Source organism: Heterodontus francisci, chromosome 5, assembly GCF_036365525.1.
Source record: "Heterodontus francisci isolate sHetFra1 chromosome 5, sHetFra1.hap1, whole genome shotgun sequence".
In the NCBI taxonomy this organism is placed as follows: Eukaryota; Metazoa; Chordata; class Chondrichthyes; order Heterodontiformes; family Heterodontidae; genus Heterodontus; species Heterodontus francisci.
In genome coordinates this window covers 48,136,337-48,157,237 of record NC_090375.1, presented here as the reverse complement: position 1 = coordinate 48,157,237, position 20,901 = coordinate 48,136,337, and the positions used below count along the sequence as shown (strand labels likewise).

Here is a 20,901-nt window from a genome sequence, read left to right as displayed (position 1 = left end):
GTAACAGCAGGAAAGGGGTTTTTGGTTCAGGATAAGGAGGGTAGGCATGGAAGGCTTTTGAAAGCACACGCCACTTCAACTCCTCTTCAATTTACAGTATTCTATTTTGTGTAGAGTGGGAAAGCTTAGCACTAATAAGCTTAGTGTCTTAAAAGCTAGTCAAGCAGATGAAAGGTTTGCAGAGGACGGTGCTTGGTAGAATCCTCTAATTATAGTAATTAGACAAGTATTTCAGCTTAGGTAACATGGTACCTACCATCTGCCCACTGTACAATTATAAAGCTTTATAATGACCTCTGGTTAAAATCATCACTCCAGCTTCTATTTAGTTCAAGAAATAAAAATGAGGACTTTCCAGGTTCCAATGCCATTTTTCTCAACTCAACCATAGTTCCTCATACTACAGGTTTCATCTGGAGAAGATGCAGAAAAGAACTAAATTCCAAAAGGTTGAAGGAAGGAAAAAAAAACAAGAACGGATTTCAGATTTGACCTACATTTGCAGAAGGTCAAAATGGAATCTAGTTTTCCCATCTTTTGCGTGGGGTTCATTCCTAAAAGGCAGAAAAGAGATGGGTGACCAGACGGAGTAGTAGGCGCAGGCAGGTAGTGCAGGAGTCCCCTGTGGCCATCCCCCTCTCAAACAGACATACTGCTTTGGATACTGTTGGGGTGGGGAGGAATGTTCCCACTGGTGGGGAAGTCCAGAACCAGGGGTCATAGTCCAAGGATACAGGGTAAACCTTTCAGGACTGAGATGAGGAGAAATTTCTTCCGCACGAGAGAGAGCGCGTGAACTCCTGCTCCTATAGCAAAGATGCATTTAAAAAGGAGAAACTGGATAAGCACGAGGCAGAAAGGAATACAAGGATATCCTAGGGGTGGAAGAGGGGTGGGAAGAGGCTCATGAAGAGTATTAAATGGTACCATAGATCAGTTGTGTCGACTGGCTTGTTTCTATGCTGTTGCAGGGTAACTATGTAAAAATACTGAGTGTCCAGATTGCCAATTACTTGCACAGCATCAAAAAAAGAGGAATTCACTTTACACACTACATAGAATGATTTTTTTTTTATAATTAGTTTTAATCACAATATAAGCCAAGCTGTGTTTTAAAAAAAAAAAACAGCTTCACCAAAACACTTAAAGCCTTGCTTACCATCTCAGAGAATCCTTCATTGTCCACTAGTAGCTGTCTGACTTCAGAGAGGTGGATGTCTCTTAGAGACATAATGCACACTTTGCAGGGTAACTACAAGAAAACAAAATGAGTATCACTAAGGGAATTAACCACAAGGATGACAATTTCTAAAATAAGAATTGGACAAAATTTTTCACATTTCTATTCCTTATTAAATTCCCTTCATGAAGTTGCAAGGTAGCCAAAAAAATCATCAGTGTAAATATACTGAATTAGAAACCCATTGCAAAATCTTTCACAACATTGTGTTGCTCTTCATCTCTCAATGTTAGAAAACAGTCCATGAGCTTCAGGCAGAACAGTACAATGTAGATTAATGGCACATATTAAAATGTCAATAAATTCAGTTGAAGACAGCTAAAAAAGATTCAGTTTCAGTCTGGCTCATTGTATTAAACTGGCTATGATGTCTGAAAAGCTAGCACCAAAAGGAGCAGTGCGTCAAATAGAATGGACTGATTCATAGGAACATAGGAGCACGAGTAGGCCATTCAGCTTATCGACCTGCCTAGTCATTCAATATGATTATGGCTGATCATCCACTTCAATGCCTTTCCTCTCTTCTTCACCCCCCCACCCCCCCCCCCCAATATCCTTATATCCCCTCAAGTCATTTGTATTTAGAAATCTGTCAATCTCTGCTTTAAACATTACTCAATGTCTGAGCTTCCACAGCCCTCTGGGATAGAGAATTCCAAAGATTCACAACCCTCTGAGTAAAGAAATTTCTCCTAATCTCTATCCAAAGTGGCTTCCCCCTTATTTTGGAATTGTGTCCCCTGGTTCTAGACTCCCCAACCAGGGGGAAACATCTTGGCTGCATCTGCCCTGTCTATCCCTTTAAGCATTTTGTAGGTTTCAATGAGATCACCTTTCATTCTTCGAAACTCTAGAGAATACAGGCCCAGTTTCCCCAAGGTCACTGACCCAAAACATTAACTCTGCTTCTCTTTTCACAGATGCTGCCAGACCCGAGTGGTTCCAGCATTTCTTGTTTTTTTATCCCAGTTTCCCCAATCTCTCTTCATGGGACAGTCCCACCATCCTGGGAACAAGTCTGGCGAACCCTTGTTGCACTCCCTCTATGGCCTAAAGTAAGGGGACCAAAACAGCACACAGTACTCCAGGTGCAGTCTAACCAAGATTCTATACAATTGAATCAAGACTTCACTACTCCTGTACTCAAACCTTCTTGCAATAAAGGCCAACATACCATTCACCTTAATTGCTTGCTGCACCTGCATGTTAGCTTTCAGTGACTTACTGATGAGGAGACCCAGGTCCCTTTGTCCATCTACACTTTCTAATACCATTTAAGAAATACTGCTCACATTTGTTCCTCCTACCAAAGTGGATAACCTCACATTTTTCCACATTATATTCCATCTACCACATTCTTGCTCACTCACTAAGTCTGTCCAAATCCCCTTGAAGCCACTTTGCACCTTCCTCACAATACACATTTCCACCTTGTTTTGTCTCACCTGCGAACTTGGAAATATTACATTTGGTCCCCACATCCAAATCACTGCTGTATATTGTGAACAGCTGAGGCCCAAGTACTCATCCCTGCGAGAATGACCGGTTTATTCCTACTCTCTGCTTTCTGCCTGTTAACTAATCCTTAATCTATGCCAGTATATTATCTCCTATCCCATGTGCTTTAAATTTGCTAACCAACCTCCTGTGGGGGACTTTATCAAAAGCCTTCTGAAAATCCAAGTGTACTACGCCCATAGAGTCACCATCAATTCTGTTAGCAACATCCTCAAAAAACTCCCACAGGTTCATCAAACATGATTCCCCATTCATAAATCCATGTTGATTATGCCCAGATTATCCAAGTGTCCATTTATCACATCCTTTAGAATAGATTCTAGCATTTTCACAATGATGATGCAAGGCCAACAGGTCTTCAATTCCTGGTTTTCTCTCTCCCTCCCTTCTTAAATAATGGGGTGACATTTGCTACATTCCAATCTGCAGGAACTGCTCCAGAATCTGTAGAATTTTGGAATATGATCACCAATGCATCCACCATCTCCAGAGCTACCTCTTTCAACACTCTGGGATGTAGAATATCAGGGCCTGGAACCTCATCAACCGTCAGCCCCTTAATTTCTCCAATACAACCGTACAAATAGAAACTTCAATTCCTCATTCCCCCTAATCCCTTGGATCTCTAATTCTGGGAGATTTCTTAGATCTTCCTCAGTGAAGACAGACAAAGTAATCAATCATTTAGCTTCCCTGACATTTCTCGACTCCCCATTATAAATTCTCCCGACTCTGCCTGTAATGGACCCACATTTGTCTTAGCCAAATGTTTCCTTTTTATGTACCTGTAGAAGCTTTTAGTCAGTTTTTATATTTTTTGCTAGCTTACATTCACATTCTATTCTCCCTTTATCAGTTTCTTCATCCTCCTTTGCTGCATTCTAAAATCCTCCCAATCCTCAGGTTTACTACTATTTATGGCAACTTTATAGGGCTTTTCTTTTAATCTTATACAATCCTTAACTTCCTTTGTTATCCAGTTGACTGCCTTTACTTTTGGGGTTTTTGTGCCTTAAGGAATGTATAGTTGCTGTAAACCACAATTTTTTTTTTTTTTAAAAAGACTATCCATTGCCTCTGTACAATCACATCTTTTAATGTATTTTCCCAATCCACTTCAGCAATTTTTTCCTCACACCTTCATAATTTCCTTTGTTCAAATTTAAACATCCTGGCTTCAGATTGAACTACCTCTCAAACAATGTAAAATTCTATCAAAATACCCTTAATATATTTACATCACATGACACTCCCCTATCCAAACAAGAATCCAAACTCTGTGCTGCCAGTTTAGAGATACAGCACTGAAACAGGCCCTTCGGCCCACCGAGTCTGTGCCAATCAACCACCCATCTGTACTAATCCTACACTAATCCCATATTCCTACCACATCCCCACCTGTCCCTATATTTCCCTACCACCTACCTATACTAGGGGCAATTTATAATGGCCAATTTACCTACCAACCTGCAAGTCTTTTGGCTGTGGGAGGAAACCGGAGCACCCGGAGAAAACCCACGCAGACACAGGGAGAACTTGCAAACTCCACACAGGCAGTACCTAGAATTGAACCCGGGTTGCTGGAGCTGTGAGGCTGCGGTGCTAACCACTGCGCCACTGTGCCGCCAGTATTCTATGTAAGATGGCCATCAGCTTCTGGGCTAATAAAAATGATTATTAGCAGAAAAATTCTTCATAGGAAAAGTCACTAGGCCCAACAAGTTTGTCTTTCCTTCTTCGTACTTCAATCCCACTGATCAATAACCCTTTCCATAAATGGATCTTCAAATAAGAAATAGCAGAAATGGTGAACAAAACCTTCATAGGAACATGGGAGCAAGAGTAGGCCATTCAGCCCATCGAGCTTGCCCCGCCATTGAATAAGATCATGGCTGATCATCCACTTCAATGCCTTTCCCCCCCCCACCACACTATCCTCATATCCCGATGTCATTGGTATTTCGAAATCTGTCAATCTCTGCTTTAAACATACTCAATGACTGAGCTTCCACAGCCTTCTGGGGTAGAGAATTCCAAAGATTCACAACCCGCTGAGTAAAGAGGGTTCTCCTCATCGCTGTCCGAAGTGGCTTCCCCTTATTGTGAAATTATGTCCCCTGATTCTAGACTCCCCAACCAGGGAAAACATCTTGGCTGTATCGACCCTGTCTATCCCTTTAAGTATTTTGTAGGTTTCAATGAGATCACCTCTCATTCTTCAAAACTCTAGAGAATTCAGGCCCAGTTTCCCCAATCTCTCTTCAAGAGACAGTCCTGCCATCCGGGAACCAGTCTGGAGAACTTTTGTTGCACTCCCTCTATGGCAATAATATCCTTCCTAAGGGGACAAAAACTGCACACAGTACTCCAGGTGTGGTCTAACCAAGGCCCAGAGGTACATTTTAAAATGGGTATTTAAGGAGGAGAAGTATTGAAGCACAATTCCAGAGCATGGAACTTAGACCAGTGGTTCTCAAACCTGGTGTCAGTGACGCAGCACCAGCCTTATGGGCGGGCAAAGGCCCAGGGTTCAGCAGTCAAGCTTAAGTGAGTGTGTGGCGTCTGCAGGAATTGTCTTTTCCATCTTCCTCACTGCAACACTCCACCTCATCTCCATGAAGTTCCCTGCCAGAGTAGATCTACTCTACAGGATGTGCAGGAAACTATTTAACCTACGTCACCTCCAGTCCAGAACCGGTCACCCCAACTGCTGTCATCTAGCTGCTGCACGCGGACAACGCTTGCGTATGTGCACAGAGGCCGAGCTTCAAACCCTTGTCAATTCATTCAGAGGCGTATGAAAGAATGGGTCTTAAGCTAAACATCCAGAAGACAAAGGCCCTCTATCAGCCTGCTCCTGCAGCACAATCCTACCCCCCGATTATCAAAATCCACACCGAACCACTGGACAATGTGGATCACTTCTCATTCCTTGGGAACCTCCTCCATTGCTTCCAGTGTGTCAGCGCAGCCTTCAGTTGTCTAAGGAAAAGAGTATTTGCCGACAAGACCTCAAATCTGGCAACAAGCTCATGGTCTACAGGGCCAGAGTGTTACCTGCTCTCCTGTATGTGTCGGGAACATGGACACTGTACAGCACACATCTCAAAGCCCTGGGGAGATATCACCAGCAGTGCCACCGCAAGATCCTGAAAATTCAGTGGCAGGACAAGCACTCAGTGTCCTCTCTCAGGCCTACATTCAGTGTAGAGCCACCAGTCATGGCTAGTCAGCTACGTTGTGCGGGCCACATCGGCTGCATGCCTGACAAGACTCCCAAAACAAACTTTCTACTCCAAGCTCTGTCACGGCAAGAGGTTACCAGGAGGGCAGAGGAAATGCTACAAGCCTCCCTGAAAAAAATGTGATATCTCTACTGATTCGTGGGAATCTCTTGCCCAAGACTGCCCCAAAATGGAGAAGCATAGAGTCAGGCAACACAGAAACAGGCCATTTGGCCTGTCATGTCCATGCTGGCCATCAAGCACCTAACGATTCTCATCCCATTTTCCAGCACTTGGCCTGTTGCATTGTATGCTATGGCGTTTCAAGTACTCATCTAAATACTTCTTAAATGTTGTGAGGGTTCCTGCCTCTACCACCCCTTCAGGCAGTGCATTCCAGATTCCAACAACCCGCTGGGTGAAACATTTTTTCCTCAAATCCCCTCTAAACCTCCTGCCCCTTACCTTAAATCTATGCCAATATAATAAAAGCAAAATACTGCTAATGCTGGAAATCTGAAATAAAAAGAAGAAATGCTGGAAGTACTCAGCAGGTCTGGCAGCATCTGTGGAAAGAGAAGCAGAGTTAACGTTTCAGGTCAGTGACCCTTCATCAGAACTGGCAAATATTAGAAATGAAAAAAGGTTTTAATAAGTAAAGTGGGGATGGGGCAAGAGATAACAAAAGGGAGGTGTAGATAGGACAAGGTCATAAATAGCTGACCAGAAGGCCGTGGAGCAAAGGCAAACAATAGGTTAATGGGGTGTTGAAAGACAAAGCATTAGTACAGATAGGGTGTTAACGGACTGAAAATTTTTCATGTTTGTACTTGCAGCTGTTCAAGTGGGTAAGCAAACTGAACAAACTAAAATGAAAGAAAAAAAAAACTAAAAATAAAAGTAAAACTGTGGGGGGGGGGGGGGGGGGGGGCCCCATCATGCTCTGAAAATGATTAAATTCAATGTTCAGCCCGGCAGGCTGTAGCGTGCCTAACTGGTAAATGAGATGCTGTTCCTCAAGCTTGCGTTGATGTTCACTGGAACACTGCAGCAATCCCAGGACAGATGCGAGCATGAGAGCAGGGGTGGGGTGAGAAAAGAAAAAAAAAAAAAGTGCTGAAATGACAAGCAACCGGAAGCTTGGGGTCATGCTAAAATCGGACTGAGCAGAGGTGTTCCGCAAAGTGATCACCCAGTCTGCGTTTGGTCTCCCCAATGTAGAGACCACATTGTGAGCAGCAAATACAGTATACTACGTTGAAAGAAGTACAAGTAAATCGCTGCTTCACCTGAAAGGAGTTTTTGGGGCCAGGAGAGCGTGAGCAAGGAGGTAAATGGACAGGTATTACACCTCCCGCGACTGCAGGGGAAGGTGCCTTGCAAAGGGGACGAGGTGGTGGGGGTAATGGAGGAGTGGACCAGGGTGTTGCGGAGGGAACGATCCCTTTGGAGTGCTGACAGTGGAAGGGAGGGGGAAGATGCATTTGGTAGTGGCATCATGCAGGATGTGGCAGAAATGGCAGAGGATGATCCTTTGTATCTGGAGGCTGATGGAGTGGAAAGGGAGGACAAGGGGAACCCGGTCACGGCTCTGGGAGGGAGGGGAAGGGGTGAGGGTAGAAATGCAGGAAATGGGCTGGACACGCTTGAGGGCCCCGTCAACCACAGTTGGGTGGGGTGGGTGGCGGGGAATCCTTGGTTGAGGAAAAAGGGACACATCAGAAGCACTGTCATGGAAGGTAGCATCAGAGCAGATGCACTGGAGACGGAGAAACTGGGAGAATGGAATCCTTACTGGAGGCAGGATGTGAAGAAGTGTAGGTCAAGGTAGCTGTGGGCTTATAAATGGATATTAGTAGACAGCCTATCCCCAGGAGATGGAGACAGACAGAGAAGTCGAGGAAGGGAAGGGAAGTGTCGGAGATGGACCATGTAAAGGAGAGAGAAGGGTGGAAATTAGAAACAAAGTTGATAGTTCTCCAGCTCGGGGCAGGAGCAGGAAACGTCACTGATACAGTCATCAATGCACCATAAAGAGTTGGGGGAGGGGGCCTGAGTAGGACTGGAACAAGGAATGTTTGACATATCCCACAAAAAGGCAGATCCTAGTTATGCCTAAGCAGGTACCCATAGCAACACCTTTTATTTGAAGGAAGTGAGCGGAATTGAAGAAGTTGTTCAATGTGTGAACAAGTTCAGCCAGGCGGAGGAGGGTGGTGGTGGATGGGGACTGGTTGGGCCTATGTTCAAGGAAGCAGAGAGCCCTCAAACTGTCCTGGTGGTGGATGGAGGTGTAGGGAGATTGGACGTCCATAGTGAAGAGGCGGCGGTTGGGGCCAGGAAACTGGAAATTGTCAATGATGTAGGGCATCAGAGTCACGGATGTAGGTGGGAAGAGACTGGACCAGCGGAGAAAAGGCAGAGTCAAGATAGGAAGAAATAAGTTCAGTGGGGCAGGAGCAGGCTGACAATGGGCCTGCCAGGACAGTCCTGTTTATGGATTTTGGGAAAGAGGTAGAAGCAGGCTGTCCGGGGTTGCAGGACTATGAGGTTGGAAGCTGTAGAGGGAAGATCTCCAGGAGATGAGGTCAGTGACAGTCCTGTGGACAGTGTCTTGATGTTCAGTGGTGGAGTCATGGTCCAGAGGGAGGTAGGACAAAAGTAGCTGAGAGTTGGCGCTGAGCCTCTGCAAGGTAGATGTCGGTACACCATACAACAGCACCACCCTTGTCTGCAGGTTTGATGACCATGTCGGGGTTAGTTAGACCTGAGAATGGAGTGCCTCAAGTTCAGAGGGGGACAGGTTAGAGTGAGTGAGTGAGCGGGGCAGAGAAATTGAGATGACCAATGTCTCGCCAACAGCTTTCAATGAAAAGATCAAGAGCGGGTAAGAGGCCAGGGGGAAGGGTCCAGGTAGAGGGAGAATGCTGGAGGTGGATGAATGAATACTGAACGGGGGGGGGGGGGGGGGGGGGGGGGAGAAAAAAGGGAGGACTCCTGGTCAAAAGAAGTTGAGCCCAGAGGTGGAAGCGACAGAAGAGCTCAACGTCATGCCGAGCGCAAAATTCATTGAGGTGGGGGTGTAAGTGGATAAAACTGAAACCTTTGCTGAGTACAGAACGTTTAGTGTCAGAGAGGGGGAGGTCAGAGGTTAAATCTATGCCCCCTGGTTATTGACCCCTCCACTAAGGGAAAAAAGTTTCTTCCTATCTAACCTATCAATGCCCCTCATAATTTTGTATACCTCAATCATGTCCCCCCTCAGCCTTCTCTGCTCTGAGAGAAAGAACTCTAGCCTTTTCAGTCTCTCTTCATAGCGGAAATGCTCCAGCCCAGGCAACATCCTGGGTGAATCTCCTCTGTACCCTCTCCAGTGCAGTCACATCCTTCCTATTGTGAGGTGCCCAGGACTGTACACAGTACTCCAGCTGTGGCCTAACTAGCGTTTTATACAGCACTCATGAAGGTGCCAGCCAGTTCGAACATAGACATGCCCAGGCAGCGACCAAGCACAAACAAACAGTGGAAGTAGTGTTCAGAAATTTGAGCACCCCATCCACTCACCTCAAAACACCACCTGTGGCAGAGTGCGCAGATCCAGAATTGGACTATTCAGTCACCTAAGGACCCACAACCCTAGAGTGGTAGAAAGTCATCTTCATTTCTAAGGGACAGCCCAAGAAGAAGGTCTGCTCGCCACATGCTCCTGCTCATCCCTTGCTCCCAAGCAAAGTATAGCACCAAGTAGAAAAAGGATAGATCATCCTCTACACTGTCCATCAAAATCTTCAGGGTGGGTACAGCCTAGGTTAACTACAGGGGAATACCACCTTGCTACTGCCTTGAGAACATTCAGAGGGCTGATACTGCTAGGTTAGCTAGAGCAATCTTGCCCCTACTATAGTTAAAACATTTCAAAGGCAGGTAGACCACAGGGTTAGACATGTTAAAGCTCCCTCTACACTGTTCCATCAAACCCATAACAGGCATACCAAGGGATAGGCAGAGAAAAATCTCCCAGGACTGTGTTTCATCAGAAAGGCAAAGGTGAAGGTGAAGCATGTTAGATACAGGCTACTAAAGGGTGTACTGCACTGTCGGAGGCACGTCAAACCAAGGTCCTCCTGTGCCTGCTCAGGAGGATGTAAAAGATCCCATGGAACTATATTGAAGAACATGGCTGTTATTCCTAGTGCCCCAGCCAATATTTATCCCTCAACAGCAGAAACAGAGATTATCTGGTCATTATCACACTGCTGTTTGAGAGTGTTTGATGTAAGAAACGGAGCAGCCAATTTGTGTACATTACAATAGTGACTACACTTCTGGCTGTAAAATGCTTTGAGACGTCCAGTGGTCATGAGAAGGTGTCATACAAATGCAAGTCTTTCTTTTTTCCTCTAAAATACAAGAGTTTTCATCTTTTGTTTTGAGAACAGCAGGCATCATGGACAATAGTATCCTCCTATGACCGAATCAAATCCAAACCACTATTATACCATATAATTTGAATTTTAGGGATTGTACTTTATTTCCATGCCTGCAATGAGGAAACAGTGTAACTGGTCAGTCTCTAACTGCGATTGGAATTGAATTTATTTGGGGGAGGGGAGGAGAAGGATGTGCAAACTCACAGCTACAAAAACAAACACTGCAGCAACTTTCCTTCAGGCAATTCTTAATGTATTTCAAATATAACAGGAAATATTGAGATAATGCACAATGACTTATTTCACCTAAATCAGAATGCTGGATCATGTTTGAGTTTATACTTAACTTGTCTTTTAAACAAAATTAGTGTTATGAAAGGAAAAAAAAAAAAGGCAGGAGCGAGAAAGGGAATTCGAATTTAAAAAGCTAGAACTAAAACAAAAAAAGGGTAGCCTTGACTCCAGTGAAAGTTCTAAGGAAGAAGAATCCAACTTCAACCCAGGACCCAGTGTAGAGTTATTTAAATTTATGCAAGCCCTCCCTAGGTTTGAGGAAAGGAACATTGAAGTATTTTTCATTTAATTATATACGGTGACCTGTGGAGAAGTCGAACAAGGGAAAGACAGTGCACTCCTCTAGCCTCATCTGTAGTCACCACGAAAACAAAGAACAAAGAACAAAGATAATTACAGCACAGGAACAGGCCCTTCGGCCCTCCAAGCCTGCGCCGATCCAGATCCTCTCTCTAAACATGTCGCCTACTTTCTAAGGTTCTGTATCGCTTTTCTTCCTGCCCATTCATGTATCTGTCTAGATACATCTTAAAAGACTCCATTGTGCCCGCATCTACCACCTCCGCTGGCAATGCGTTCCAGGTGCCCACCACCCTCTGCGTAAAGAACTTTCCACGCATATCCCCCCTAAACTTTTCCCCTTTCACTTTGAACTCGTGTCCTCTAGTAATTGAAACCCCCACTCTGGGAAAAAGCTCCTTGCTATCCACCCTGTCTATACCTCTCATGATTTTGTACACCTCAATCAGGTCCCCCCTCAACCTCCGTCTTTCTAATGAAAATAATCCTAATCTACTCAACCTCTCTTCATAGCTAGCGCCCTCCATACCAGGCAACATCCTGGTGAACCTCCTCTGCACCCTCTCCAAAGCATCCACATCCTTTTGATAATGTGGCGACCAGAACTGTACGCAGTATTCCAAATGTGGCCGAACCAAAGTCTTATACAACTGTAACATGACCTGCCAACTCTTGTACTCAATGCCCCGTCCGATGAAGGAAAGCATGCCGTATGCCTTCTTGACCACTCTATTTACCTGCGTTGCCACCTTCAGGGAACAGTGGACCTGAACACCCAAATCTCTCTGGACATCAATTTTCCCCAGGACTTTTCCATTTACTGTATAGTTCACTCTTGAATTGGATCTTCCAAAATGCATCACCTCGCATTTGCCCTGATTGAACTCCATCTGCCATTTCTCTGCCCAACTCTCCAATCCATCTATATTCTGCTGTATTCTCTGACAGTCCCCTTCACTATCTGCTACTCCACAAATCTTAGTGTCGTCTGCAAATTTGCTAATCAGTCCACCTATACTTTCCTCCAAATCATTAATGTATATCACAAACAGTGGTCCCAGCACGGATCCCTGTGGAACACCACTGGTCACACGTCTCCATTTTGAGAAACTCCCTTCCACTGCTACTCTCTATCTCCTGTTGCCCAGCCAGTTCTTTATCCATCTAGCTAGTACACCTTGGACCCCAAGCGCCTTCACTTTCTCCATCAGCCTGCCATGGGGAACCTTATCAAACGCCTTACTGAAGTCCATGTATATGACATCTACAGCCCTTCCCTCATCAATCAACTTTGTCACTTCCTCAAAGAATTCTATTAAGTTGGTAAGACATGACCTTCCCTGCACAAAACCATGTTGCCTATCACTGATAAGCCCATTTTCTTCCAAATGGGAATAGATCCTATCCCTCAGTATCTTCTCCAGCAGCTTCCCTACCACTGACGTCAGGCTCACCAGTCTATAATTACCTGGATTATCCCTGCTACCCTTCTTAAACAAGGGGACAACATTAGCAATTCTCCAGTCCTCCGGGACCTCACCCGTGTTTAAGGATGCTGCAAAGATATCTGTTAAGGCCCCAACTATTTCCTCTCTCGCTTCCCTCAGTAACCTGGGATAGATCCCATCCGGACCTGGGGACTTGTCCACCTTAATGCCCTTTAGAATACCCAACACTTCCTCCCTCCTTATGCCGACTTGACCTAGAGTAATCAAACATCTGTTCCTAACCTCAACATCCGTCATGTCCCTCTCCTCGGTGAATACCGATGCAAAGTACTCGTTTAGAATCTCACCCATTTTCTCTGAGTCCAAGCATAACATTCCTCCTTTGTCCTTTAGTGGGCCAATCCTTTCTCTAGTTACCCTCTTTCTCCTTATATATGAATAAAAGGCTTTGGGATTTTCCTTAACCCTGTTTGCTAAAGATATTTCATAACATTGGTTAATTTATTGCTGAAGTACACTCCTTAGTATAAGCATCAAGCAAATCAGTGTCTATTTCTGCCTTTGTTAACCTTGAGTGACCTGATGCAATTTGGAACGCTTTTAATGTTAAAACATGCTATACAAAAATGTGATTTTTTTTTTTATAAAAAAAAAAAAGAGGGTGTGGAACAGGGAAAGATACAGAGAGCATGCACTTTGATATGTCACAGCAGCATAACACAAGGACTGGGTTAAATGTGGAGAATAAATATTGAAGTTAGTTTTCTTTCAAGTGGTCCTTAATAACACAACATAGGAAATAGTAAAATAATGCATGACAATTGCCCTCTGAGCACCAAGTTAATAGCTGGACCAGGCCATTTGGTCTCATCCAACTGGCATGGCATTTGAATTCATTATATACCACAATAGAAAGACTGCAGAGTGTCCTTCCTCAATCAATCTCATGACACTGGGGAGAATTTTAACCCAAAGACAAGGTGGTAAATTTTTTTTAAGCCAACACCAACTCACCCACTTCCTGTCTAAATTGGAGGGGGAGGGGTGGAAATTGGGGATAGGCAAACAAACTGTTCTCAAAATGGCTTGGTCATTAAAATCTTAAAAATTGTGTTGTGCCATTTTAACTACTTTCTTTTATTTCTAACACCTGGAGGCTGGGATTCCTGGGTCTCAGGAAGCTGGGCAGGTAAAAAGCAAGATAGGTTGGATCCAAGAGGGAAATGCCTTTTGGTAAAATTCTTGTGGGCGAGAGCAGTTTTCCCTTAGATCCAACTGGCTTAACTCTACACAAATGGCCAACGGCACCCCATCCCATAAACAAAACCCTCTGCTTTCCCCATCTGAAAACTCTCTCCCTCGTTCCCTTCCCAGCCCAGTGTAAATATCATGGCCAATGGCTGCAAAATGGAAGTGGCGTGCAGATAGTCTGTAGTTTGTCCTGGTTCAAAGTGGAGGCCTCATTTCAAGTTTTATACATATTTGCTGATGCTCGCCATCTAGGGTTGCAAGAAATGACTACTTTGGGGATGTTTTGCAAGAAGCCATTAATAAACCCAAAACAACATTAATAAAAACTTGCAGACCGAGAAGATAATTAGCAAATGAATTTCAATATAGATAAGTGAAGTCTTAACATTAAGAAAGAGGTGACATTACTTGGAAAAGAAGAATCTAACTGGATTTAAAAAAGAGCAAAGGGATCTGGGAGCATAAATATACAAATCACTAACTAAAAGTAGTGGTACAGGTTGACACAGCCATAAAAAGTAAATTAAGCACTAGGAGTTATTTCTAGAGAAATAGAATTGAAAAGTAAAAAAAAAAGTGATGCTACAATTGTAGCAAACCTTAGACCACAGAGTAGATTTTACATTTTTGGTCACCATATTATATATACATACATACACAAAAAAAAGGATATAGAGGCACTGGAGAGGGTGCAGAAACATTTCTGGTATTTACTTTGTAAATACAAGGTCATACCCATCAGGAAAGGATTAACAGGCTGGGTTCCTTCTCTTAAAAATAGATGGCAGAGGGGTGACCTTTAAAATTATTTAAAAAAAGATGTCTTTAAAATTATGAAAGTTTTTTGATAAAAGAGGATAGACAGAGGGTGTCTCCACTCACAGGGCGGAGCAAAACTAGAGGCCATGAATACAAGAAATAGGAGAAGTCTGCTCCACCATTCAAAAAAGGATCCGAACGACCGGTCTTAGGATTCAACTCCGTTTTCCTGCCTGCTCACTATACCCCTTGATTCCCTGAAAGACCAAAAATGTGTCTCTCCCGGCCTTAAATGTATTCAACAATGGAGCAGCCAAAACCCTCTGGGGTACAGAATTCCAAAGATTCACAACCCTATGAGTAAAGTAATTTTTCCTCATCTCAGTCCTAAATGATTGGCTCCTTATCATGAGACTGTGCCCGTGTTTTAGATTCCCTGATCAGCAGAAACAATCTGTGTCTACCCTATCCAGCCCCTTCAGGATCTTGTATGTTTTAATGAGATTGCCATTCGTTCTTCTAAACCCCAGATAATATAGGCCCAATATACTCAGCCTTTCATAGGACAACCCCCTCACCCCAGGGACCAATTTAGTAAACCTTCGCTGTACCGCCTCCAATGAAAGTATATCCATTCTTAAATGTGGAAAGCAAAACTGCACAGTATTCCAGATATGGTCTCACAAAAACCCTGTACAACTGTAGCAATACTTCCTTCTTCCTGGACTCCAATCTCCTTGCAATAAAGGATAACATGCCATTTGCCTTTTATTTGCTGATTGTACCTGCATGTTAACAGTGTTCCTTGTACAAGCACACCCAAGTCTCTTTAAACAAAGATCGACATTTACAAGTTGCACCCCCTTCAAAAATATTCTGCTTTTCTATTCTTCTGACCAAAGTGCATAACTGCCATCTTGTTGCCCACTCACTTAACTTGTCTATATCTCTTTGCAGCCTCTAAACTTACCTTTCCACCTACCTTTATTTATCAACAAATTTAGATACATTATTCTCTCTACATCCAAGTCATTAATATAGTGCTATGACCAGGTGCGAAAGGTGTCGAGGGCTCTCTTTCAATCTTCACCTGGTCTTATTGTAACAGGATTTAATTTTTAAAAACACCGGGCGGACGGGAGCCAGACTCTGACGTAAATGTCGGTGACTAACCCTCTTCCGCCTAGCCTGGGGATCCGTCCCATATTTTAAGGGGCCCCAGGCTTTAACTGCCTCGAGGCAGGACTTCCACCTGCTTGAGGGAGGAGGTCCCGTCTCAGTGAACTGCCGGCCAATCAGCGGGCTGGCAGCTCTTAGTCTCAGCAGCACCACCGGGAATGGTGTCCACTGCTGGGACTGCAGCCCAGCTGAAGCTATGGACCCAAGAGAGTGGGTAAGATTGGGTTGCCTTACCAGGGGAGAGAAAAAACGGTCATGCCCTGGTGAGGCTAGGGTGGTTGGGGGTGTCTTGGATCCCGGAGGTGGGTCGGGAGGCAGGGGCAGCCCTCAAATCGGGCACCCTGTGCCCGACTGCCATGCCCCCTCTGGGGCGCAGAAAGGCCGGCAGCTATTGCTGGGCGGCCTTTCACGTTCCTAGCACACCCGCTTGCCACGGGTAAAATACCCGTGGAGGTACGAGAGGACCCTCAAGTAGCCATTAAGTGGCCACTTAAGGGTCTTGATTGGCCTCAGGCAGGCATGCCATTTCCCACCCCCCCGCCTAACCTCCGTAAACTTGCTCGGAGGCAGAATCGGGGCGGTTAGGCCTGCCACTCAATTTTACGCCACCCCCACACCACCATCTGACCCACTGGAGCTCCCCCTTGGTGAATCCTCGTTCACCACTTTCCAATTATAAAAGCATAGGAATGAGCATAAACAGGCTTTAAGAAAAAAAAGTGACATTTATTGAAACTTAAACTCTAATTCAGTTAACGCCTACAGATACACACCACGCCCAATGCTAGCGATGCACATTTGTAAACAGACAAAAAAAAAAAAAAAGAGGTTTGAGGCAATATCAGAAGAGTTTCCCATTACTGTGCTTTGAGCTCACTGTAGTCCTTTTGTAGGTAGTTCTTGCTTTTTATTGGGGCCCAGTATTCTTCTTAAACCTTTTTCACTGTAGGAGACTTTTCTCTTGGGATTCCAGTGTTTCCAATGGATTCCAAAACTGTTTAGAACGAGATGAAAGCAGACAGGAGAGAGGTCTTTTCAGTCCAGGAGCAAACAGCTTTGAGAGTTCTAAAACTTTGGCAAGTTCAAATTCAAAAAACTCCAATAGCCAGTAAGTCATGTGACTAAACTGGTCTGAGCAGGTTATCTGTATATTGAGGGAAGCAGAGACTGGTAATTTGTTCCAACACTGTCTGCTAGTGTGCAAAAAAAAAAAAAAGCCTTTCCAGTGAGGGGGCCTAGCAATTCCTTGTGATAGGCCCTCTTTTTCCCCCCCAGCAATTGAGTTTGAATGTTCATGTGGCAAAATTAATGTCTCATTCTTGGCAGGTAGCTGATTGGTAGGTAGGGGCCTGCATGACAGATTGTAAATAGCTGAGGCCCCAGCACTGATCCTTGCAGCACTCCACTATTCACTGCCTGCCAACTTGAAATGCCCCACTGATGCCCACTCATTGCTTCCTGTCTGTTAACCAATCATCTATTCATACTAATGTATTATCCCAATTCCATTAGCCCTCATCATGCCAATTAACCTTGTGTGGCATCTTATCCAATGCCTTTTGGAAATCCAGGTATACTACATCTACTGGTTCCCCTTTAACTGCCCTACTAGATTACACAAATTTGTCAAACAGGATTTCCCTTTAGTAAAACCATGTTGATTTGTCCTTGTAATCATACTGTGCTTTTCAAAATGATTTGTTAGGACTTCCTTAATATGGACTCCAGCATTTTCCTCAACGACGGATGTTAGGCTAACTGGCCTGTAGTTCCTTTTTGCTCTCTTCATCCCTTCTTGACAAGTGGTGTAACATTTGTCTGCTTCCAATTTGACGGAATTGTTCCTGAATCTAAGGAATTTTGGAAAATCATAGCTCGCACATCCACTAATCTGCAGCAGTCTCTTTTAGAACCCTATGATGTACACCATCAGGTCCTGGAGATTTCAGATTTTAGACCCTTAGATTTCTCCAATACTGGTTCTCTGCTGATATGAATTTTCTTAATTTCCTCACTTGTTTTTTTTTCAGCCCCAAGGTTACTGCCTACTTCTGGTATGGAACTTGTGTCTTCTACTGTGAAGACAGAAAATATTTGTTCAATGCCACTGCCATTTCCTCACTCCCCATGATGATTTCTCCTGTCTTGGCGCAGTGGTTAGCACCGCAGCCTCACAGCTCCAAGGACCCGGGTTCGATTCCGGGTACTGCCTGTGTGGAGTTTGCAAGTTCTCCCTGTGTCTGCGTGGGTTTTCTCCGGGTGCTCCGGTTTCCTCCCACAAGCCAAAAAGACTTGCAGGTTGATAGGTAAATTGGCCATTATAAATTGCCCCTAGTATAGGTAGGTGGTAGGGACAGGTGGGGATGTTTGGTAGGAATGTAGGATTAGTATAAATGGGTGGTTGATGTTCGGCACAGACTCGGTGGGCCGAAGGGCCTGTTTCAGTGCTGTATCTCTCTCTAATCTAATCTTGGCCTCGAAGGAACCAACGTCTACTTTAGCTACTCTTCCTTTTTATGTACTTACAAAAGTTCTTGCAATCTGTTTTTAATATTACTGGCTACTTTACTCTATTTTTTTCCTTCAACAACTTTTTGGTGGCCTTTTGCTAGTTTCTAAAACACTCCCAATCCTCAGACTTGCTATTCTTTTTTGCAACACTGTAGGCCTCTTCTAATCTAATACGATCCTTAACTTCTTGAGTGAACCACAGATGAGTCTTTCTTGCCGAGTTTTTGTTTTTCTAAAAAGGAATGCATTTATGTTGAACATTTTGAATGTTTTTTTTAAAAAAAACCAAGGTTTCCCACTGTTCATTTACCGCCATACCTTTTAGTCTATTTACCCAATTTACCGTAGCCAGTTCTCCCCTCACGCCTACGTAATTTTTGGCTTCAAGTTTAAAATTCTCGTTTGAGATGGTAATGCCACTTTCAAACTTAACATGGAATTCAATAGGATTATAATTACTGTTTCCCAGAGGATCTACTATGCTTATTAACCAAGCTTCATAACACCATACTAGATCACAATACACAATAGCTGTATCTCTAGTTGGCTCCACAATGGAAATGCCCCAAAAACAATTCTACAAACTCATCTAGACCACTCCTGCCAATTTCATTGTCCTAATCTATAAGATTAAAGTTCCCCACAATTATTACATTGCCTTTGTTAAAGCAACAATAAATTTCTTGTTCAATGCTCTGTCCAATGGTACAACTACTGTTAAAAGGGGCCATAAACTACTCCCATCAGCGTTTTGCGATTCTGGCTATTCCTTATTTCCACCCATACTATGTCTACTTCATGATCGTCTGAGGCCAGATCCTTTCTCACTAATGCCCTTATGTCATCCTTTACCATCAGTGCTATCCTTCCTCCTTTGCTAATCTGTCTTTCCAAAATATTGTGTACCCTGGAATGTTTATTTCCCAACCTTGATTACCATGTAACCATGTCTCTATAATGGCGATTAGATCTAAATCATGTACCACTATATGAATGTGTGAAGCATTTGCAATATGAAGAACTAGTGGCACAAATAAAGAATCTTTAATTTCATTTTTTGCTTTCATTCCCTTATTTGCCTATTTGTTAAATGCTGTTCCTTCCCGTCCCATTCTGCTGGTCTTTACCTACAATGCTATACTGTTCTGATGCCTTGGCCTTTCTGGATTTCTCAATTTCATCTCTCCCGAACCCTCTCCTACTCTCCGTTCACAACCTCTAGTCTTATCTGCTGGCTCACTCAAGTTTGTATGCGCTATCCCTTCCTGTTATATCCTGATCATCATTATCCTTATTGCCATCTTGCTCTTGTCTTCTCTCCTTAAAACTATCACATTTTCCCTCACTTGATCCCTTGCCCCCACTATTTAGTTCAAAGCCCTCTCTACTGCCCTAGTTATAAGACTCGCCAGAACACTAGTCCCAGCACTGTTTAGGTGCAGACTGTTTGAATGGTACAGCTCCCACCTTTCCCAGTACTTGTGCGAATGCCCCATGAATCGAAACCCATTTCTCACTCAATCTTTGAACCATGCATTTAACTGTCTAATCTAATTTACAGTATGGCAATTTGCTCGTGGCTCAGGTAATAACCCAGAGATTACTACCTTTGAGGTTCTGATTTTTAATTTAGCCCCTTAATATAGTCACCAAGACATCAAACAAACAGGGAATTAAAGAAGAAAGTTCGTTGCCCAGAGGCTGGTGAGAACATGGAACTCACAACCACAGAGTGGTTCTTGCAAATAGCATGTATTTAAGGGGAGGCTAGATAAGCATGAGGGAGAAAAGAAAAGAATGAAGCGGATAGAGTTAGGTGAGGTAGGGTGGGAGATTGCTTGAGTGCAGTATAAATGCTGGCAGGGACTGGTTGGAGCAAATGGCCTGTTTCTGTGCTGTCTATTCTATGAGCACAAGCTCATAGAATCTTATCCCAGCATACATCAGTTCCTTTAGAGAACATGGTGTTTACAACTAAGGCAGGAGGAATGCACTGTTTTTTTCTTGTTCCACTTCTCCACAGGTCACAACATATACTTTGATTGACTGTAGCAATAACTTGGTAAACATTTAATCATATACTCTACTCTTCATCCCAGAATACACGAACCAGGTTTCTTCAATATCCCCAATTGCTCTAGAGAACGTGGTGGTGAGCCACCTTCTTGAACTGCTGCAGTCCATTTTGTGTAGGTACACCCAATACTGTTGGGAAGAAATGTTACAGGTTTTTGACCCAGCGATAGTGAAAAAATGGCGATATAATTCCAAGCCAGGTTAGAGAGACTTGGAGGGGAACTTACAGGTGATGGTGTTCCTGTAAGTCTACTGCCTTGCCTTTCTAAGTGGCAGAGGTCCCAGCTTTGGAAGGTTTCAAAAGGAGACTTGATGAGTTGCTGCAGTGCATCTTGTAGATGGTCCACACGACTGTCAGTGCACCGATGGTGGAGGGAGTGAATGTGTAAGTGGTGGATAGTGTGCCAATCAGGCAGGCTGCTTTGTCCTGGATAGTGTCGAGCTTCTAACTGTTGTTAGAGCTGCACTCATCCAGGCAAGGGGAGAGTATTCCATCACACTCCTGGCTAGTGTCTTATAGAAGGACAGGCTTTGGGGAGTTAGTAGGTGGAGAGTTAGTTGCCACAGAATTCCCAGTCTCTGACCTGCTCTTGTAGCCACAAGATTTATAAGGCTAGTCCAGTTAAGTATCTGACCAACCAGGATGTTGATGGTGGGAGATACTGCCACTG

At 44.0% G+C, this 20,901-nt stretch overlaps 1 protein-coding gene across 6 annotated transcripts in view; it reads right to left on the bottom strand.

The window, feature by feature from the left end:
• The window catches only part of LOC137369823 (protein NDRG1-like), a 110,158-nt gene that overhangs the window by 62,118 nt on the left and 27,139 nt on the right, over positions 1-20,901 (bottom strand). For all 6 annotated transcript variants that reach the window (XM_068031388.1, XM_068031387.1, XM_068031385.1 and 3 more), the window contains one exon: positions 1,160-1,252. In XM_068031388.1, coding sequence (XP_067887489.1) covers positions 1,160-1,231 — 72 coding nt within the window. In that variant the 5' untranslated portion in view covers positions 1,232-1,252. Of the gene's footprint in view, positions 1-1,159; positions 1,253-20,901 lie in introns of those variants that run through there.